The sequence below is a fragment of the Marmota monax genome, unplaced genomic scaffold (genome assembly GCF_021218885.2).
Source record: "Marmota monax isolate L192 unplaced genomic scaffold, Marmota_monax_Labrador192_F-V1.1 WCK01_AAM20220418_F8-fsc00111, whole genome shotgun sequence".
Classification (NCBI taxonomy): domain Eukaryota; kingdom Metazoa; phylum Chordata; class Mammalia; order Rodentia; family Sciuridae; genus Marmota; species Marmota monax.
Genome location: NW_026695067.1, coordinates 4,433,798 through 4,452,206, shown reverse-complemented (window position 1 = coordinate 4,452,206; position 18,409 = coordinate 4,433,798). Strand labels below are relative to the sequence as shown.

Below are 18,409 nucleotides of genomic sequence, written 5' to 3'. Positions count from 1 at the left end.
TTGATGACCATCAGGTATATTGGGGAGAAGAGAAATGGAGACATCTTCACAAGTGTCTCCCATCATCATCAGCAGCCTCTGTAACTTGCTGGGGGTTCAGAAGGAGCAGGGAGTTCATGGGGCTCCTCCGGCAAAGATGAGTTCCAGGGCTGCTTGGATGTCCCCACCAGTAGCCTGAAGGGCCCGCAGGCTCAGCTCGTCATCCTGGATGCCCATGTCACGCAGCTGCTGCAACTGGGGCTGCCACTGACTCTGTGGAAAGGCAGGGTAGACAGAAGCTGTTAACTGGGACCCTAATGAAGATGCAATTAGGTCTATACTTTCAGGGAAAAGAAAAAAAGATGGGACTCCTAGGGCAAAGGTGGTATACTAAGTTCCATGGAATGGGGACTTCAGGAACATTAAAAGGCTTGAGGGTTAAGAACACAAATTCAAAGTTTTACAGTAAGAAAGGGTCAAAAGAGAAAATGCAAATTACTGTCTCAATTCTTTCTCTTGTGTGCATGTGTGCATACACACACACAAATAAATGGGAGAGGAATAAAACTAGTTTTGTTTTTTAGCATAATAGTGTAGTGAAAAGTCTTACTCTTATCTAGTCCAACTCCTACCCCAAGTAACCTATTTTATTTCTTTCAAGGAATATAAATGTATATTCCTAGGCAAGCACTCTACCATTGAGCTACATCCCCAGCCCTTTTAAAAAAAAATAATCTTTGAAACAGGATCTCACTAAATAACCTAAGCTGGCTTTTAATGTAATTAATCTATCCTGGAGATGTTTCCATATTGGTACATAAAAGAACTTTTTAATACTCACACAATATTCTAACACATGTGTGTCCTTAAAACACAAAAACTGGACTGTTTCCAATCTTTTGCTATCACAAAAGCTGCAGTGACTGACTCTACAACTGTCATTTTCTACAGGCACATAAACCTCCAGAACAAATTCTGAGAAAAGGGGTTGCTGGAATTATTATATGGGTTTAATAGCTATCTGTACTTCCTTTCCAGTGAATAGTCTGTTCATATTCTTTGCCACCACTTTGTGAAGCTGGGGATCAAACCCAGGACCTGTGCATGCTAGGCAAATACTCTACCACTGAGTTACATCAGTCCCTTTGCCTATTTTTCTATGGAGTTATTTGTCTTAATTTCTAGAACCTCTATACATCAGGAAGATTTCATCCTCTGTGTGATACGTTAGACTTTCCCCCTCAGTTTAGTTAGCCTTTGTTTAGTTTTTATAGTTATTGTTATTTGGGTTTGATTTGCAGGCAGAACTCAAATTTTGAGTTATAAACTCAAAATTTATAACTCTTTTTTTTTGGGGGGGGCGGTACTGGGGATTGAACCCAAGGGCACTTAACCACTGAACAACATACCAAGGCCTTTTTATTTTTTATTTTGAGATAGAATTTCACTAAGTTGCTTAGGGCCTTGCTAAATTGCTGAGGCTGGCCTCAAACTTGGAATCTTCCTGCCTCAGCCTTCCAAGCTGTTAGGATTACAGGCATGCACCACCATGCCTGGCTTATAACTCTTATTTAATGGCTCCTGGATTCTTAGTTTCAGCCATGAAAGGACCTTATGTACTATAAGGATTTAAAGAAATACACTCACATTTTATTCTAGTATTTTCATAGTGTCATCAATATCCCTACTTCATGATAGGAAGAAGTATGCAATGTAGGGAAAACTGTGTGTACACATGCAGGAAGAAGGCAGTGGGGAAGAAAGGCAAATGCAAAGAGCCAGGCAGGGGTGAGACTGTGAAGCACACATCAACTCAGGGGACTGATGCAGGAGGAGTCTAAGTTCAAGGTCAGCCTTAGCAACTCAGCAAGGACCTAAGCAACTTAGTGAGACCCTATATCAAAAAATAAAAAGGGCAGGGAGATGTGGCTCAGTGGTTAAGTGCTCCTAGGTTCAATACTCAGTACCAAAAAAAAAAAAAAAAAAAAAAAGCCCACATCAACATGGAGGCATTTGATAGGTCAGATGGAACCAAGGCAAGTGCAGAGCTGCAGAGCCAAGTGAACAGGCATCTAACAGGGGAAGATGAAAGCATGGAGAAGTTGTCCTCATGTCCTGTGCCTATTACCCTCATTGTCCCTAAGGGCCAGTGAGGTAGTGAAAACCACATGGGTCTGAACTCTGTCTTTACCATTTCATGGCTTTGGGATCTAGACAAGTTCTAGGAATGACACTCCCTGAACAGGCTTACTGTAAGGAATAAAGGAAGCAGACGTAAAGCTAACAGCTCACGTGTGGAGGCATGTGATAAAATGCTGAGGCCTTGGGTTTTCCACTTAGCTGCCAGGGTGACCCTTCCTCTTCTTCAAACCTGCCAAGTCTCCCTCCTTAAGTTGGCATTTAAGGGCCCTCACACCCAGCATACCCAGGCTCCCTTTCTCAGCTCCATCTCAGAACTTTTTACACTGGGATGCTGCACTGTACCTTGAAGTTTTGTTTGTGGGTTTTTTTTTTTTTTTAATATTTTTTAGTTGTAGTTGACACAATACCTTTTATTTATTTTTATGTGGTGCTGAGGATCGAACTCAGGGCCTCGTATATGCTAGGTGAGCACTTTACCACTGAGCCACAACCCTAGCCCCTGGAGCCTTGTAGTTTTAAGTATATAATATATGCCTCCACACATTTGCTCAAACAGGGAGTTGCCTCCACCTGGAAACTATTCCTTTCCTACCACAAACATCTCTTTTCCCTATTTGGTTAACTGCTAATTCTTGCTGGCTGTGGTGGTGCATGTCTATAATCCCAGCAGCTTGGGAGACAGGAGAATCTCAAGTTCAAAGGTAGGCTCAGCAATTTATTGGAGCCCTAAGCAACTCAGTGAGACCCTGTCTCCATAGAAAATATGAAAAAAGGCTGGGGATGTGGCTCAGTTGTTAAGTGCCCCTGGGTTTAATCCCCAGTACCCTCCCCCCGCAAAAAACAAAACAAAAAATAAAACCTGTTAATTCTTTGACAATCAGCTTAAATACCCCTTCCTAAGAAAAACTTTGCCTAACTAAGCCCTCACTTCAAGAAGCTGGGTTTCTCACCTTATTGCTCCCTAATTCCAAACCTGCCTGGTGCCCCATTATGGCAGGGATGAGAACCAGTTTTCCCGATGCCCCTGCATCTGGAGCCAGACCTCGTATTACATATGCTCAATGATCAGCTCATGCTCACTGAATGAATGAATGACTTCCTGACTAAAACTGACATGATTATACAAGCCAGGCAGTCAGGGGAGTCAGGTCATGGTCACTGGGAGCAGGAGTAGAAGCCACAGGGACAACTGTTTTTAGTAAGAACACTCCTCACCTGTCACACGCCATGCCCATACCTAGAACGAAGCATGCCAAATGAGAAGGACTCCACAGCACAGAAAAACGATTGGCTTCTAAAGCAACAAGAGGGTCACATGGAAGTCAGGAAATGGGGAAGACTGACCTGAAGGCTGGGCTGCCCAGAGGCCTGCAGGGCATGCTGGAGGGCTTGACTGAAGAGATCATTGGTGATGGGCGTTCCTGACTGGACACCAGAAGACATTGGTGAGGTCCCTGATGAATGGCCCTAGAGACAAATCAATCAGAGTCACCTCAAGAACTATCTCAACTCGCTACAGATATCTACAATTATCATATCACCCCATATGCTTCTTGGGTACCCAACTACTACCTTCCAACAGGGATCTGCTACGAGATAACCACATGAAGCTATTTATGTGGGCAAAAAAAGTTCCATTTTCTTCCACTCCATGAAAACGGACTTTAAGCCCACAAGCCAGTCTGAGACTCCAGTTCTGAGAGAAGGCCTTGGAAGCTGGAGTAACTCATCACCAGGAATGCTTAAGTTGGTGATACCTAGTCCCAGTCAGGGATGAGGAAGGGCGTATTACATGAGGGGAGATTCTTCTGAATACTAGGAGGAATCAGCCAGGCCTATGTCAAACCTCTTAGCCCTAAGGCAAATGAGGGGAAAGTCACCTGAACTGTACCAAGAAATCCCACCAGGGGCTTCAGGGTATAGCTCAAACCAGATCTAGCACCAGGGTCAGCAAAGGCAAATCCTATTCTATCACTGGGGAGCTTCTCCCTTGGGGGCACGGCCTTGATATTCCAAGTCCTCTCTCCATACCTGGGTGCCAGGAGTTGGTGTGTGAGAGCTGCTTTCTGGCGTGCTGGCCAGGGCCAGGGCAGTGGCCAGTTCACTCTGGGTGATGGGACGGGGTCCAGCAGCTCCACTGTATCCCAGGGAGGCTGGTCGAGAGCTGGATGTGCTGCTAGAGGGTGTAGATCGGGTGCTCTGGAGAAGGGAGGATCCAGAATCAGGAAAGACACTGAAATCCCCAAAGGAACCTCTCTCCACTCCAGAAACAGTTCCTGGGAAGACTGCCTAAGCTCCCAGATCCCAAAAAGAATACAGAAAAGGAACAGTATGACAAAGTCTTGGCCCCACAAAGGGCCTACCTATGACCACTTCTCAGCCTTGGGAGTGCCAAGTCCCAAGGAGGGGCTCATTCCTAGCACCATCTCCCCTAAGCAGCAGGCAGTCGGGCCACTTACTGGGTGAAAGTCATCCTCATCATCTGAGAGCCCTTCAAACAGGAAGCCACCTGGAAGAGAGTGAACAGATTTCAGGAGGAAGAACAGAAAGGCACAGGCGTAGCTCCAGATCTCAGCTCAAGTTACTCCAAATTCATATTTCATCTCCCCTTGGAAAATTACAGGACAGATGCACTTCCTGACTCAAACTGAGAGTTCCCAAGGAACGCCCTCTGCCAACACTATACATAGCTGCTGAGGAAAGCAAATCCTTGGGCCATTACCGGCTCCTGAAGGGCCTACAGTACTCTCTTCTGGAGCTTACCTGGCATATCTCTGTACGAGCTGGAGGGCATGCTTCGGGAAGAGGAGTCAGCTCCTGGCATTGGGGTACTACCTGCTACTGAGTGCAGAACCAGGATGATGGCATTGACCAGGGCTGGGTGAGCAGGTACCAATCTAAGACGGGACAAGAAAAACCCAAGGGTGACCAAGAAGGAAAAAGACATCCTCAACCATGACAGTTCTGGGTACCCCCTCACTATGACAGAGATGCCTTTCCTGCCCTGCCTTCAGCATCTTATGCTAAGAAGCTGATCCGCCCTCAGCAATGAAGCAAGGCCTTCAGTTTCTGGAATCTATTGCAAATCCATCACTTTCATCTCAGACAAAGCATGATGGGAAATGCATAGGCTGGTGGGCTCAGGTTCTGGTCCTAGACAACATTCTTACTATACTGGGCACCTTTGACAGCTTCCTTCTCGGTCTCTGGGTAGGGTTGTTTCCACTGGCAAAACAAGGGGATGTGGCCTTTTCTGTCCCTTCTAGCTCTAATATTTTAGAGAGAGCTTAAATCTTAAATCCTTCAGGGACTCTCTAACATCTACCAAACAAAATCTAAACTGACCCAGGCACACAAAGCCCTGTCCCACATAATTTTGCTTCATCCTGACACTCCTCACATGTCCCTGACTTTAAGCTTTACCATTCCCAAACAGCCTTTGCTCCTTCTCACCTCCTAACATATTCAGAAGGTGGATCCAGTGACAGGCTGAGGATGGGCTCCAAGAGCACAATCCAGGGCAACAATTAGGTTTCTGGCCTAACCACATGAGAACAGACATGATTCCCTCTAATACGATGATTACACTTACGTATCCAGCATGTTAGGATCAGCAAAAACAGAGAAGAGGTCCTTGTCCTGGAGAACTCCTAAAAGAGAACACAACCCCCTTCAGAGAATGGAAATCTGGTCAGATCCAGGATGGTGAAGAGGCACTAGTCTCAGAACAATTAGTTCAACAGGAACATAGGACCTGCCCTAATGAGAAGAGGAGGAAACACCCCAAGCAACACAATCCAAGTACACTCCTTCCTCTTCCAGTGGGGATGTTCCCCTGCCCTGAACCTCCCCACTGTGCTTCAAACACTGAGCATTAACACACCAGTCTTCCTCCTCTGTATCTTTGAGTTCCCTCATCCATCAAGTTGTATAGGAAGTCTTCCCTTCAGTGATTGAAGTGATTCAGGCTAAATGTAGCCCTCATTTGGCATGCTCACACCCTCATTTATTATGCTATTTAGACCATTATCACTCTGGAGGACTGAGAACTCTTAGGGGATAAGTACGTAAAACACATCTTGATCACTTTCCTCTTCCCGCAAGACCAGTGATTCTTTAGAAAATGGTGAGAATCACTTTAGGGTTATGGCCTTCTCCTGGTTTTTCCTTTTCCAACAACTCTTATTTCCTCAAATCCTTTCCTGAACTTACCCAAAGCAATGGGGTCACTGCTGAGGCCTGGGGTGGCCACAATGATTTGATCCAAAGACTCTTTGTTGCTGAGCATCTTAAAGACCTGCAGGAGAAACAGGGAGGACTAAGCATTTCAACTAGTTTCAAACATTCATCAAATGCCCACACTCTGCTCAAAGACTTCCTCCCTCTACATGTTTGCACATACACCATCACAACGAAACAATACCCCCAGAAATAAATGAGCCTCGTTTTGCTCTGAGATTGTGGCTTACTGGAAAAGAAACAAAGAATTGAAAAAAAAAAAAAAAGGCAAGTATACCTCAATCTCTGTGGTTCTTTTCCCCACCATAGTTCTAACACTTGCAAAATGAAAGGTCTCATTACAAGCCCAATAACAAAGGTTTCTCTAGATCCCAAAAGCCTTTTAAAATCTCCATACAATTACTATTTCATATTCATATATACTGGGAAGTTCACAGCTGTATTAATTTTCCTGTCAACTTTCCTACAGAAAAGCATCAGCCCATTCCCCAGTGAGGAAACCAATGTTAAGGGGTGGTAGGCACGCAGTTCAGCCAAAGACAAAGAATGAGGCCCAGCAAAAACTGTGTAGATACTTTGGCTACTGCCATATTCATTCCATGAGGCCAGTATGAGAGAGGTTATATCATTATCATTAGATGGAATCAACACCAACTAACACCTAGCTAAGACAGGCTCTCTGGGAAAAGATAGGGCTCTACTGAGGCCCACAGACAAGGCAAAACTCCCAGAGGAACTCTTGGTTGCTGTGGCAACGGGACTCCCAGCTCCCACTCTCCACCATCAACACGAGCATTCACACCCTCTTCCTGCAGCCCCAGCTCACACTCACCGCCTCCCTGTAGGAGGAGCTGCTGTGCAAAGCAGTGTGCAGAACCCGGAACTCCCTCAAGGCAGCCACTTTGTCCACAGGTTCTGGGGAACAAGACACAGTTAACCTTGTTATGTCCTTGCCACAGACATAATAACATCATTTCAGCAAATGGCCATTTGCAACCTGGTCCACACATTCCCTCCCCTCATCACTCTGTAAGAATGTGACAATCCACTCAGACCCATTTGTGCCACAGATGTGAAAACTGCACTCTCCTTTAAGTAGTTTTAGTAGATAAAACAAACAAATTCAAGTTCAGGCCAAGGGAATCTTACCACATGAAAGGGTGTTCTGATCAACAACTAACTATAGGAATTCTAGACTTCTTACATTTGACAAGGAGGAAGGTAAAATCAACTCAGTAGACTTTTATGCAAGGATTTAAATAAGTGCTCTGCAAACCATCTTAACAATACAGTGCTATTCTAACACAGTATATTAACAGAAAGAAATAGAACACAGAGTTGTATATGTACTTTCTAGTAAAACTATGTAAAAAGTGTCAGTGTGTCTGTGGTCCAAAGCTGGAGGGGACAAGAGGATAAGAGCACTTAGATAAGTAACAGGTCCAAGGGGTAACTATTTTCTCCTTAGTATTCTTTCATGTTTCTGTAATATTATTTTCAATCTAAAAAAAAAAAAATCTAAATCTAAATCTAAAAAAAAAAAAAAAAAAAAAAAGAAGGACCAAGAAAACACACTGTGCTCCCAAGGCTCTTAAAAACTTTCCATAACATGCCCAACAGCAAGGCCCCAAACTCCTCTTTGATCTTTAGACACTAATTCATACATAAGGGAAATTTTAGTAATAACCTCAGCTACTTGTGGTTACTTTACCATAAAAGACCTCAGTCCATTTCAAAGAAATATGGGTAACAGCAAAGAGACCAGGTAGGTAGGAAGTTCATCCTGGGTCACACTTTTTAAAGTGTGGTAATCCTCACCAAGGGACTGCTACTTGTGTTTATATGTTTGTATAGATTGTATCATCTGACTTCAGGGGCATACTACCAAGGAAAATGAACTGTACTCCTGGATACAGTGTAGCAGTCATGTCCTATAGCCCTAATAACAAGGGCTAACTCTCAAAAAATACTCAACTTTACCTAACTTACTCATTTAACAAACACATACTGAGCATGTACCCTGTGCCTGGCTTTGGGCAAGTCACAGGAAGCAAAAAATAAGAATCTTTACAAACAAAGGAATTCTTGGGGCAGTAGGAGAAATGAGATTAGATCAAACACACAATTATAAAATACCACACTGATGGCCTCAGCAGATATGTGAATGCAAGCAAGGGCACTGGCCATCTCTGAGAGACAGGACCAGGATCCACAGCCACCTCCCAGGGAAGATCTGAGAGGAGCACTTAAGGTAGAGCAGATGTTTACTTAGGGAAGAAGCTCTTCCAAGCCTAAGTGAGAACATGTGCAAAGATATGGAAGAAAAAGAATGTGGTGTTCGGAAGGAATAGCAAGTCATTTTTTATGTCTGGAGCTCAGGGTACACATCCCTGCTCAAATAGCAGGCTAAAGTAAAATCTTGAGAATTTATAACACACCATAGAGAAACACCAAAGGGATCCAGGTGGGAAGGGAGAGACGGGCCAGTTTTCATCCTATAAGCTCTCATCTAGTGGGAGAAGAATGTACTTCCTTTGGAAGAAGAGTGCCAGAGGAGAAACTATATTTAAAGTATTGCCACAAAGCCATTTCTTTTCAGATTGAAAAGCTTCTTTTCGCCTCCCAATAAAACGTCCATTTGCTTAAAAAATAAATCTCCAGGCAGAAGTTAGGAGGAAATGGATTCTAAGTATTCTAAGCCAGCAATGAGCTAATAATAATGGGCATCTCTGTACCCTTTGAAGGGTGGGAGGTAGCTAGCCTATTGGAAAGCACTTTGTCTCTTGAACCTCTAAAACCTAGGTCCCTATCAGCTCTTGCATTATGCTTTTTATTTTTTGGTACTGGGGATTGAGCCCAGAGGTGCTTTACCACTGAGCTACATCCCCAGTCCTTTTTATTTTTTGAAACATGGTCTTACTAAGTTGTTGAGACTAGCCTCAAGTGTGCAATCCTTCTACCTTAGCTTCTCAAATAGCTGGGATACGGGCATGTGTCACTGCATCTGACTCTTGCATTCATTTCTAAGTAAGTAACCTTTCCAACCCTTTTCCTTCATCTATAAAATGCTAATTAATGTTACCTACCCTGCAGGGCCACTGTCATGATTAAGTGAGATATCAAAGGGGAAAAAAACCTAGCTCACAGAAGCCATAAATATTCCTTTCTTTTGTTAATGCCCTCTAGCAAAAGAACGGCACCCAAACACAGAAGAACACCTGCATTTGAACAAGATGGGTTTATTGCTCACTACACAGAGGAGAATGCAAACCAAAGGGAACTATAAGGTGTCTCAACAAGATGATATTAGAAAGGACATAGAGGATTTAAGCTTTGAAGCCAGGTGCAATGGCACACACTTGTAACCCCAGCTACTTGGGAGGCTGAGACAAGACTACAGGTTGAGGCCAGCCTTGGCAGCTTAGTAAGACCCTGTCTTACAATAAAAAATCAAAAGGGCTGGGATGAAGCTCAGTGACAAAGCACCTCTAGGTTCAACCCCAGTACAGGAGGAGGAAAAACGATTTAAGCTTTGGCTGGGTAAGTTTGGGAAAAGTAGGATTTTGCTCTGAATTTGAAGCCATCGGGAAGTGGGGACAATTTCATGATTGGGTTTATTTTTTGTTGTTGTTTTTAGGTTTTTTTAATACCAGGACTGAACCCCGAAGTGTTTAACCACTGAGCCATATCTCTAGCCCTTTTTATATCTTATTTAGAGACAAGGTCTCACTGAGTTGCTTAGAGCCTTGATAAATTGCTAAGGCTGGCTTTAAACTTGTGATCCTCCTACCTCAGCCTCCTGAGGCGCTGGTATTACAGGCGTGTGCCACCATACCTGGCATGATTGGATGTTTTAATAATCCTTCTTAAGAAGGAAGGAAAAAATACAGCAGTTACTGGTAAAGAAGCAACAGTCATTCTCATTAGCCAGAATAGAAGGATATGTGATCACTTTTGCAGTTTGGACAATGTACAGATTTTGGTCTCTGCTCAGAAATGATAAAGATCTTATTTTTGTCTTGATCCACGATGACCTCAGAATGTCCTTGTCTAAAGTTGGTGACTTGTGCATTTGTTCATGTTCCATGAAAGGACTCCAAGGTCTACTTTTGAGTACCAGGTCAACCCTTGGATGTCAAGGGATTCTTTTTTCTTTCTCACTTCCCATTAGAATACAAAAGAAGATGTTTTTTGACCTTTATGTTTAGAACTGAAAAGAGGGTAAATTTTCAAGCTGACAACAATCATGAACATTATAAAAATATGTCAAATTGACAATTTTTATATAGCTTGCCTTTATCTAGATGAAACTTTTAAAACACAAATATAAAACTTAAATTACGAATTCCAAGTAGCACCTTCTATTAATAAATCAGAAAGGCTTTAAAGGCTTTGTATATTTTCTCCAAGAGTGACTTTAATGTTGTTGGAACATTTTCTGGAAAATAAACTACCAGTACATCAGGAGTTGTAAGCTGATTGAACAAATCATTGCCTGATGCAGTTGGCAGGATGATTTGCTCACAAGAAAACAAACTACAGCATTAGAGAAGTGCAAGAAGTTTCCAGCTTTTTCCTAATGACAACAGCAACAATAATAAAAGGAAACAAAGTTCATTCAGAAATAAGCTATTAATCTAAAGACTTTAAATGGAAACACATTCTCTGTCCATTAGAAAACATCAGGTAAAGAACTTAGAAAGTAGAGAAATAAATCTCCTACCATTAGTGGCAATTTACTGTTTATCAATGTGATACAATCAAGTAATAAAGTCATTTCCTATTGACATTGTCTCTTTGTTCCACCCAGGCCCATGCCTCAAGAAAACACAATCCCTTCCCTTGAAGAAATTACAGAAACTCTGCTGGTCTGACTAAGGGCCAACGCTCACTCACCTGGTTTCTGATCAGGCTCAGGCCAGGATTTGCGCAGAACATGAACCGTGGACCCGGGCTGAATGCCATAGAAATCAAGTGTCTGATCATCTTTTAGCTTCCGGCCACAGTAGATAAGATCTAAAAAAAAAACAACAAAAAAAACCTGTCCATTTATTTTGTTCCTCAAAACAATTTAGATGATTTTTGTCCCCTGAGAACCTTATTTTGGTTGGGCAGAAAGCTGGAGAATGATACATACTTTAAAACATACTCTTATTTAAGAAATACATTTTAGCCAAGTGTGGTGGCCCACACCTGTAATTCCAGAGACTCCAAAGGCTAAGGTAGGAGGATTGCCAAGTTTGAGGCCAGCCTTATCAAATTAGTAAGATCCTGTCTCAAAACTTGAAAATAAGTAAAAAGTATCTCAGTGGTAGAACACCCCTGGTTCAATCTCTAGTCCAAAAACAAAAGAAAGAAATTTAAACAACAATTGTTAGCAAGTACAAACCCACAAGATGGAGCTATACAGAATCCAACCATAAAAGAACTCTAGAATTTAACATTGTAGAAATTGCTCCATTTACAAGTGGGAAAATGTAAAAACAAAAAAGGATGAATCCAATCTGGTGAGGTAGAAAATACCTACTCACCAGTTAAAACCCTTAGCTATTATAAATTACATTTACAGCATAATTTAATTATATTATACTTAAACTCCTCCTTCCTCCACTTGAAATGCCCTTGTCTTCATTTCCTTATTTTTCCATCTTCCCTCTAATCAACCAGCCAAACAACAATTTTTCTAATCATTTCTTAAGATTTAAGGGATACACTGAGGAGCCTCCCCAGATCAACAACTCATTCCTTGACCTGCCCCAAATTTTTATCCTTTTAGAGAAAAAACTCAACAATATAATAGTTTAGGAATTGTGATGAAGCAGTTCCATGTAATACATGACTGAAATGGCAAGCAAGAGTTCTATTATGATTTGTGACTCGCCTAACACTCACTTCTCTGAAGTGTTAACATTATGAGGCAACAAATCCCAAGCCTTTAATTCACTCTGGTAATTCTGTAAGTATCCTCCCCACATAAGAGATCAGAGCAGCAGTTCAAGCCCAGTCCACAGAGACTCACCAATCAGCTCAGGGTCTGGAACAGACTCCTGGAGTTTGCCAGCAATAAGCTGCTTCAGAAATGAAATACTATAGCCCCCTAGTGAGTATTCTCCAAGTTCTGTCTCTGGCAACCGAAGAATAGACTTTGGGGCAAGTGGCTGGTCAGCCAGCTTCACTGCCAGATGCCAGTCTGAGAGAGACATCCTCTCTCTTTCGCGCTCTCTCTTTCTCCCTGTAAAAGAATAAAGCCTCAGTAGTTGAAGGACAGATCACCATCCTAATCCACTCCCACCCACCAAAGGGTTAAATAACAGACAATTCAGTGTGACACTGTTAGAGAAGCATTAGATGCAACATCAGGAGGCCAGAACTAGAATATGTGGCCCTCCCTTTATTCAGCTCTTTAGGCCTCAGTTTCTTCATCTTTAAAGTGGGCATAAATACCATCCAATTTAATAGGAATGTTGTGAGGTTCAAGTGAGATTATCCAATCCTCTCCCTCCTATGCATTCCTTGTTTCTGATTTTTTTTCTTCATTTCTTGGTGGTTTAGTTACAACAGCTTATATCAAGTACCCTGTTTTTTTTTTCCCCCCTTGGTCTTTCTCTGTGAAAGATTTATGCTGCCACCCAACTCATGATTTTGAAATATAGAACTGATCAAGTCATTCCCCTGCTTAGAGCACCTCAATTGGCTTCAAACCACCTCTATGAATAAACTGAAACGTCACAAAATCATTCCTTTTGCCTCCTGCCATCTTTCCTTTCTAACAGAGCCTTGCCCTGTGCCACTCCCCCAACAGGTTAAGTACACCTCACTATGTCTCCATTCAAAATAAAGCTCTCACCTTTGCTAATTTCCTGACTTTTCAAGTCTTCCTTTTTTGGTCTCTTAGCAGACTCCTACCAGGCCAACACAAACACAATCTCCTCTAAACTCTTCTTTTTCCTGTTGTTCTCACTGGGCAAAACAGCTATTTACTTTCCACCAGCACACACACACCAACTCTTTAAAGTCCTTGAATACAAACATTAGAATTTTTTGCCTATGTTGTCCACATGCCTGGCACATATGGATGCCTAGAAGTCAAAAGTTCTGAGGATGGAAAAGTCTCTCAAAGCAAAGCAAGTCCTTGTTTTAGTCATCATTATTGCTTCCAAAGAGGTCTCTGAAAGGGTATTGGAAAAGAAAAGGCTGCCCATCCCATCTTAAAACATCCATACTCAAGGTACCATCCGCCTCCAGGTTTAAAACAAGATTTGTACACCAATCTCACTTAATCCTCACTGTTCCCCGGGGCAGGCATTATTGTCCACATTTTACAGGTGATGGACTCAAGATTCAGAAAGGTGAAGTCACCTGGGCCAAGGTCACAGATAGCTAGCAGTGAGGTAGGAACACTGTCTGGTGGCTAGCCCACCTCTCCGGCGGGACCAGTTATCTAGCCGACCCACGTCGAGCCCGCGCGACCAGGGGAGCCCGCGCGACCAGGGGCCCCTGCGCCCTCACCCGTCCCGCGGAAGGAACCCGGCCGCAGAGCCGCCAGTGTAAACACTCACTCTGGCCCTCTCGCCGGAAACCGGAAGCTCCGCGCTGCATTCCGGGAGTTGCAGTTTCCGCTGCAGCCCCGCCCCTTATAAATAGTCGACCAGCAAGGGGCGCTAGTTGTCATGCTTCCGGTTCCGGGGAGGCGTGGCTCCGGATCCGTTTGAAATCCCCGGCGGGAGGGCTTTCGCGGGAGGTGATAGTGTTTCATGTCAGATTAACCGGCGATGTATTGAATTAGGGAGGGCTGGTGTGGCTTTTTCCAAAGAGGTAAACAGACCCTGGATTCCCGCGCTCTCCTGAGAAGCCTATGAAGACCAGCGGTTCTGCCGGGCTGAGGAAACGCCCATTGCTGGGCCGTCGGTGGGATGGCTGACCCCGGGTCCCCTCCCGCCAGGTTCCTGCCCTCCCGAAGGGCCTTTTCCCAGGCGGCCTCTTCAACACGCCCCACCGATTCCCCGCAGACCTCACGGCGAAGATGGCTGTACTCGGGTGAAGTCAGCCTCTTGTGCTCCTCGCCGCTGAATTTTTACAGGGGTCTTACCAATGGGATGTACAGGGACCCTTCAAAAATTGGGTCCTTGAGAGGAGTTACAAAGTCGGGTTCCTGGCACACCCTGAACATTCAGCGTTGAGGTTCATATAACATTCGTAGAGTCAGTGTGGGGAGGATGATTGAAAAAGTTTCACATGGTTAAAATTAGATTGTGCTTGCACAACAGTTAGAATTATCTAAAATCAAAAAGGGGCTATGATTGGAGTCAAGGAATTAGTTAAAGAACTAAGAAAAGCAATAACAACAAAAGGAGGCTATAAGAAATGGGCTGAGTTTGTGGCTCAGAGGTAGAGCGCTCGCCTAGCATGCGTGGGGCACTGGGTTTGAAAGATATTGTGTCCACCTATAACTAAAAATTAATATTTAAGAAAAGAAGAAAATGAGAGCCCTGTGTGGTGTTGCATGACTCTAATCACAGTGGCTTCGGAGGCTGAGGCTGGTGGATCCCAGGTTCGAAGCCAGCCTCAGCAACTTAGAGAATCTATAGGCAACCTACACGCCTTTGGTTTCAATCCCTGGTACCAAAAAAGAAACAGAAAATGAAGTTGATCATAATAGATAGAGATTGATCCTGCATGCACAGATGTAAAAGCTGAATTCTTGAACATTCCTCTATAGAGCCTGGGACTAGGGCAGTATTTGAGCAGGATAATTTCAGGAGTGCAGACAAGCTGCATGTTTGGGAGGAGGCTAATTATGGAGTTCTGTCCTCAGTACCACAGGAAAATAAATAAAATAAAGGTATTGTGTACAACTAAAAAATATATATATTTTAAAATCACATATCTGTGATTACAGGAAAGACAGGAAATCCTCAGGTACTAGACATGAAGAAGGAACTGAAAACATGACAGAGTTTGAGAGGAGGCTAATCATGGAGGTCCCCAAAGTCCTTTCCCCATCCTTCCCATCTTTAGATATACCCCCTCTTTCATGAAAAATTTTTTTTAAAAAACTGGGGATTGAACCCAGGGCACTTTACCACTGAGTTACATTCCTAGTCCTTTTTATTTTATTTGGAAACACATCTCCCTAAGTTGCTGAGGCTGGCCTCTTGCTGTCCTCCTTTGTCAGGTTCTGGAGTCACTGGCATTACAGGTCCAGCTCAGAAACTCTTCCTCAGTGTACAAATCTCTTGAGCTCTGTCCTATCTACTGTGGTACTTGCATCTAAACCCCATATTTTATTGTTTAATTACTTTTTTTTTAAGAGAGAATTTTAAAATATTTTTTATTCCTCGGGGACACAACATCTTTGTATGTGGTGCTGAGGATTGAACCCGGGCCCCAGACACGCCAGGCAAGCGCGCTACCCCTTGAGCCACATCCCCAGCCTCTGTTTTATTAAACTTTAATATTGTGTCTTCACTGCCTCCAGGAGAAACCAGGAACCCTGTCTTTTTTTTTTTTTCCAAAGTGGAGCTGAATATACTAGCTGCTCATAAATTTCTGTTTTGGTTGATTTCATCATAATCTGCATGAAGGAATGGACTATGACTATCTTGTCCCCTTTACCTTCAGCAGTTGACCAGGGCATGGCACACAGTAGGTTAGCAATAAATATGTATTGAATGAATAATTCAGGCCAAAGCTATTTACCAAATGTCATTCTCGTGGTATAGCCTTATGTTCCCAAGAGAAGGAGGAAGCTTCTCTGAGTTCTTCGTCATACAGTATTCAGAAACACTGTAATGATAAATTATAAATGAGCAAATGAATAAAGGGATAACACAACTAAACAGGTTCTTTGGAAACCAAGTTAGCGAGTAGGTGCTGTGCTCCAAAATAAGAATCAGATCTTAGAGAAAATTAGAACCTGGACACAAGACAAAGGTGGAGCAGATATTTGTTGAGAAGAAAAGTGTCCAGGCCCAGTCCTTCAGCCAATTCACATTTAGAGGCTTGTTACCTCATTAGCTCTTTCTAGAAAGTGCTGGGCAGTTATTAAACATTCAAGGGATTATTTGACCTAGTCGGTCACTGTTGGAAAACATAACAATGGACATTTGTATATTTAAGATAAAATTTTTCAAGATTATAAAATTAATACCAGGTTTCTAAGTCTGGCAAGATAACAAACTAAAAGTATTTCTATTCCTACTACAAACACAAATGTGGTATAAAATAATGCACATTAAAAATCAGATGGAGGCTGGGGTTGTGGCTCAGCGGTAGAGCACTCACCTAGCACGTGTGAGGCTCTGGGTTCGATCCTCAGCACCACAGGAAAATAAATAAAATAAAGGTATTGTGTCCAACTACAACTAAAAATATATATTTTTAATCACATAGCTGTGATTACGGAAAGACAGGAAATCCTCAGGTACTAGACATGAAGGAGGAACTGAAAACATGACAGTGAATTTGAGAGCGAATGAGTACTTCTCCAGAAAGATCTGTGGTCCTAAAATCTTGCTTGGGGGTTTCTATTTTCACACTTAAGATTGGGCCCCTCAAAGGTTGAAACTACATAAAGTTGAAATCCTTAAAATATTTGCACCCTAAGTGAAAAGGCAGGCAAGAAAGGAAGAGAGAAAAAAAAGGGAGGAAAAGTGTATTAGCACTGTAAGAAGACAAAGTTCTTTCTGGCTCTAAGGGCAATGAAAGGGGAGTCTATGTGAAAAAAAAATTGTTTTCCCTAAGAATATGAAACCTCAAGCATGTGCTTTATATATGTTTGAGGTCAAATCTTCCAAGGCTATCCAGGAACATCCAAAACTGGTCCTGGTGCATTTTCCATAGCCAATATAAATCCTCTTTGGAGTAACACTTATTTTCTGAATTCTTAATCAAACAATGTTCAAAAGCATTATAATGATAAATTATAAATGAGCAAGTGAATAAAAGGATAACCCAGAACCAACCAAACAGGGTCTTTGGAAACCAAGTTAGCAAATAGGTGCTGTGCTCCAAAACAAGGGTCAGGCTTGGAGAAAAACTTATTTTTATGCTTAGACTTTGTATCAAACCCATACCATCTAACAGGTAAGAAGAAAAGCAAACTGAAAATGATTTCACACCAAGAATTAGCAAATATTCATGGAAGCAATTCATTGTTAAGAGAGTCAACAACACCAAAAATGTCAGATACTAGGAAGTCAGTAAGATAGGAAATAAAATTTACTAAAGACATAAAGATAACAAGTCTGTTAGACACAACACCAGCCAACCCACAAACAAGATTCCTCTCCACACTTGACTTCACAGAGAGCTGCAGATAAGGTCATTTCTGAAGAAGCACCTGATCAAGTGGCAAGACCTGCTGGCACTCAAGAATGACACCACTGCTATGCAGCTTCACTTTGACTCTGGCAACAATGTCTTGGCCCAATGGTCCTTCCCATTCTCTTGAAGGAGGCCCTTCATCAGAGATCCCCCAGAAGATGTAGCTGGAAGCCTCACAGCTGGAAGGGATTGCCTAAATGTGATGGTAGAGACAAATTACTATCTGCTGCTAGCTCTGCCCTGTGATCATGACCAAGAGGATGTGGTGAGCCAGACTTTCTCTTTAGGCTACCTTTATCACTTACCCGCAGGCCAAGCAGGTATAAGAGATCATCAGTGTCTCCAACCTTGGCTCTAATCAGCTCCTTTAGTATGCTACAGATCTTCCCACTCTGTGAGTTCTCTGAGAGTCACCTGTCCAGCCTGGCCCCTGACTTCCTTGCCAGCATCTCCAAAATCTCTCCCCACCTTAGGATTTTCATTGTCTTTGTGTGACCTGCTGACTGGTCATCACCTGAGTGTATTTTCCTGACACTGCTGCAAAAAAAAAAAAAAAATGAACTCTGTACAACCCAGCCAGATGACTGAGAAGTTGCAAAGGGGAAAAACTCTTACCACCAAACACTATCTTCCTGTACCATGCACCTGCCTAACTCCATGGAACAGACCTCAGGTGGTGGTGCTGCTCCTATCTTGTCTGTTTATAGGACCCTTTTGCCCAAGA

The 18,409-nt window shown here is 42.9% G+C and overlaps 1 protein-coding gene across 5 annotated transcripts; it reads right to left on the bottom strand.

The window, feature by feature from the left end:
• Ubl7 (ubiquitin like 7) lies at positions 1-13,973 on the bottom strand. 5 transcript variants are annotated; one of them, XM_046428091.2, is made up of 11 exons: positions 13,870-13,973; positions 12,380-12,592; positions 11,257-11,376; positions 7,193-7,275; positions 6,334-6,418; positions 5,714-5,771; positions 4,885-5,018; positions 4,581-4,630; positions 4,153-4,320; positions 3,466-3,588; positions 1-252 (listed from the first exon to the last, which is right to left on the bottom strand). In XM_046428091.2, exons 2-11 carry the CDS (start codon positions 12,561-12,563, stop codon positions 115-117), a joined length of 1,143 nt encoding a protein of 380 aa, XP_046284047.1. In that variant the 5' UTR covers positions 12,564-12,592; positions 13,870-13,973; the 3' UTR covers positions 1-114. The 5 variants fall into 5 exon arrangements, with proteins under 5 accessions (XP_046284047.1, XP_058429783.1, XP_046284048.1 ...); XM_058573800.1 differs by having other exon boundaries at positions 13,920-13,970; XM_046428092.2 differs by lacking the exon at positions 13,870-13,973 and adding an exon at positions 13,720-13,854.
• Between the last annotated feature and the right edge of the window lie 4,436 nt (positions 13,974-18,409).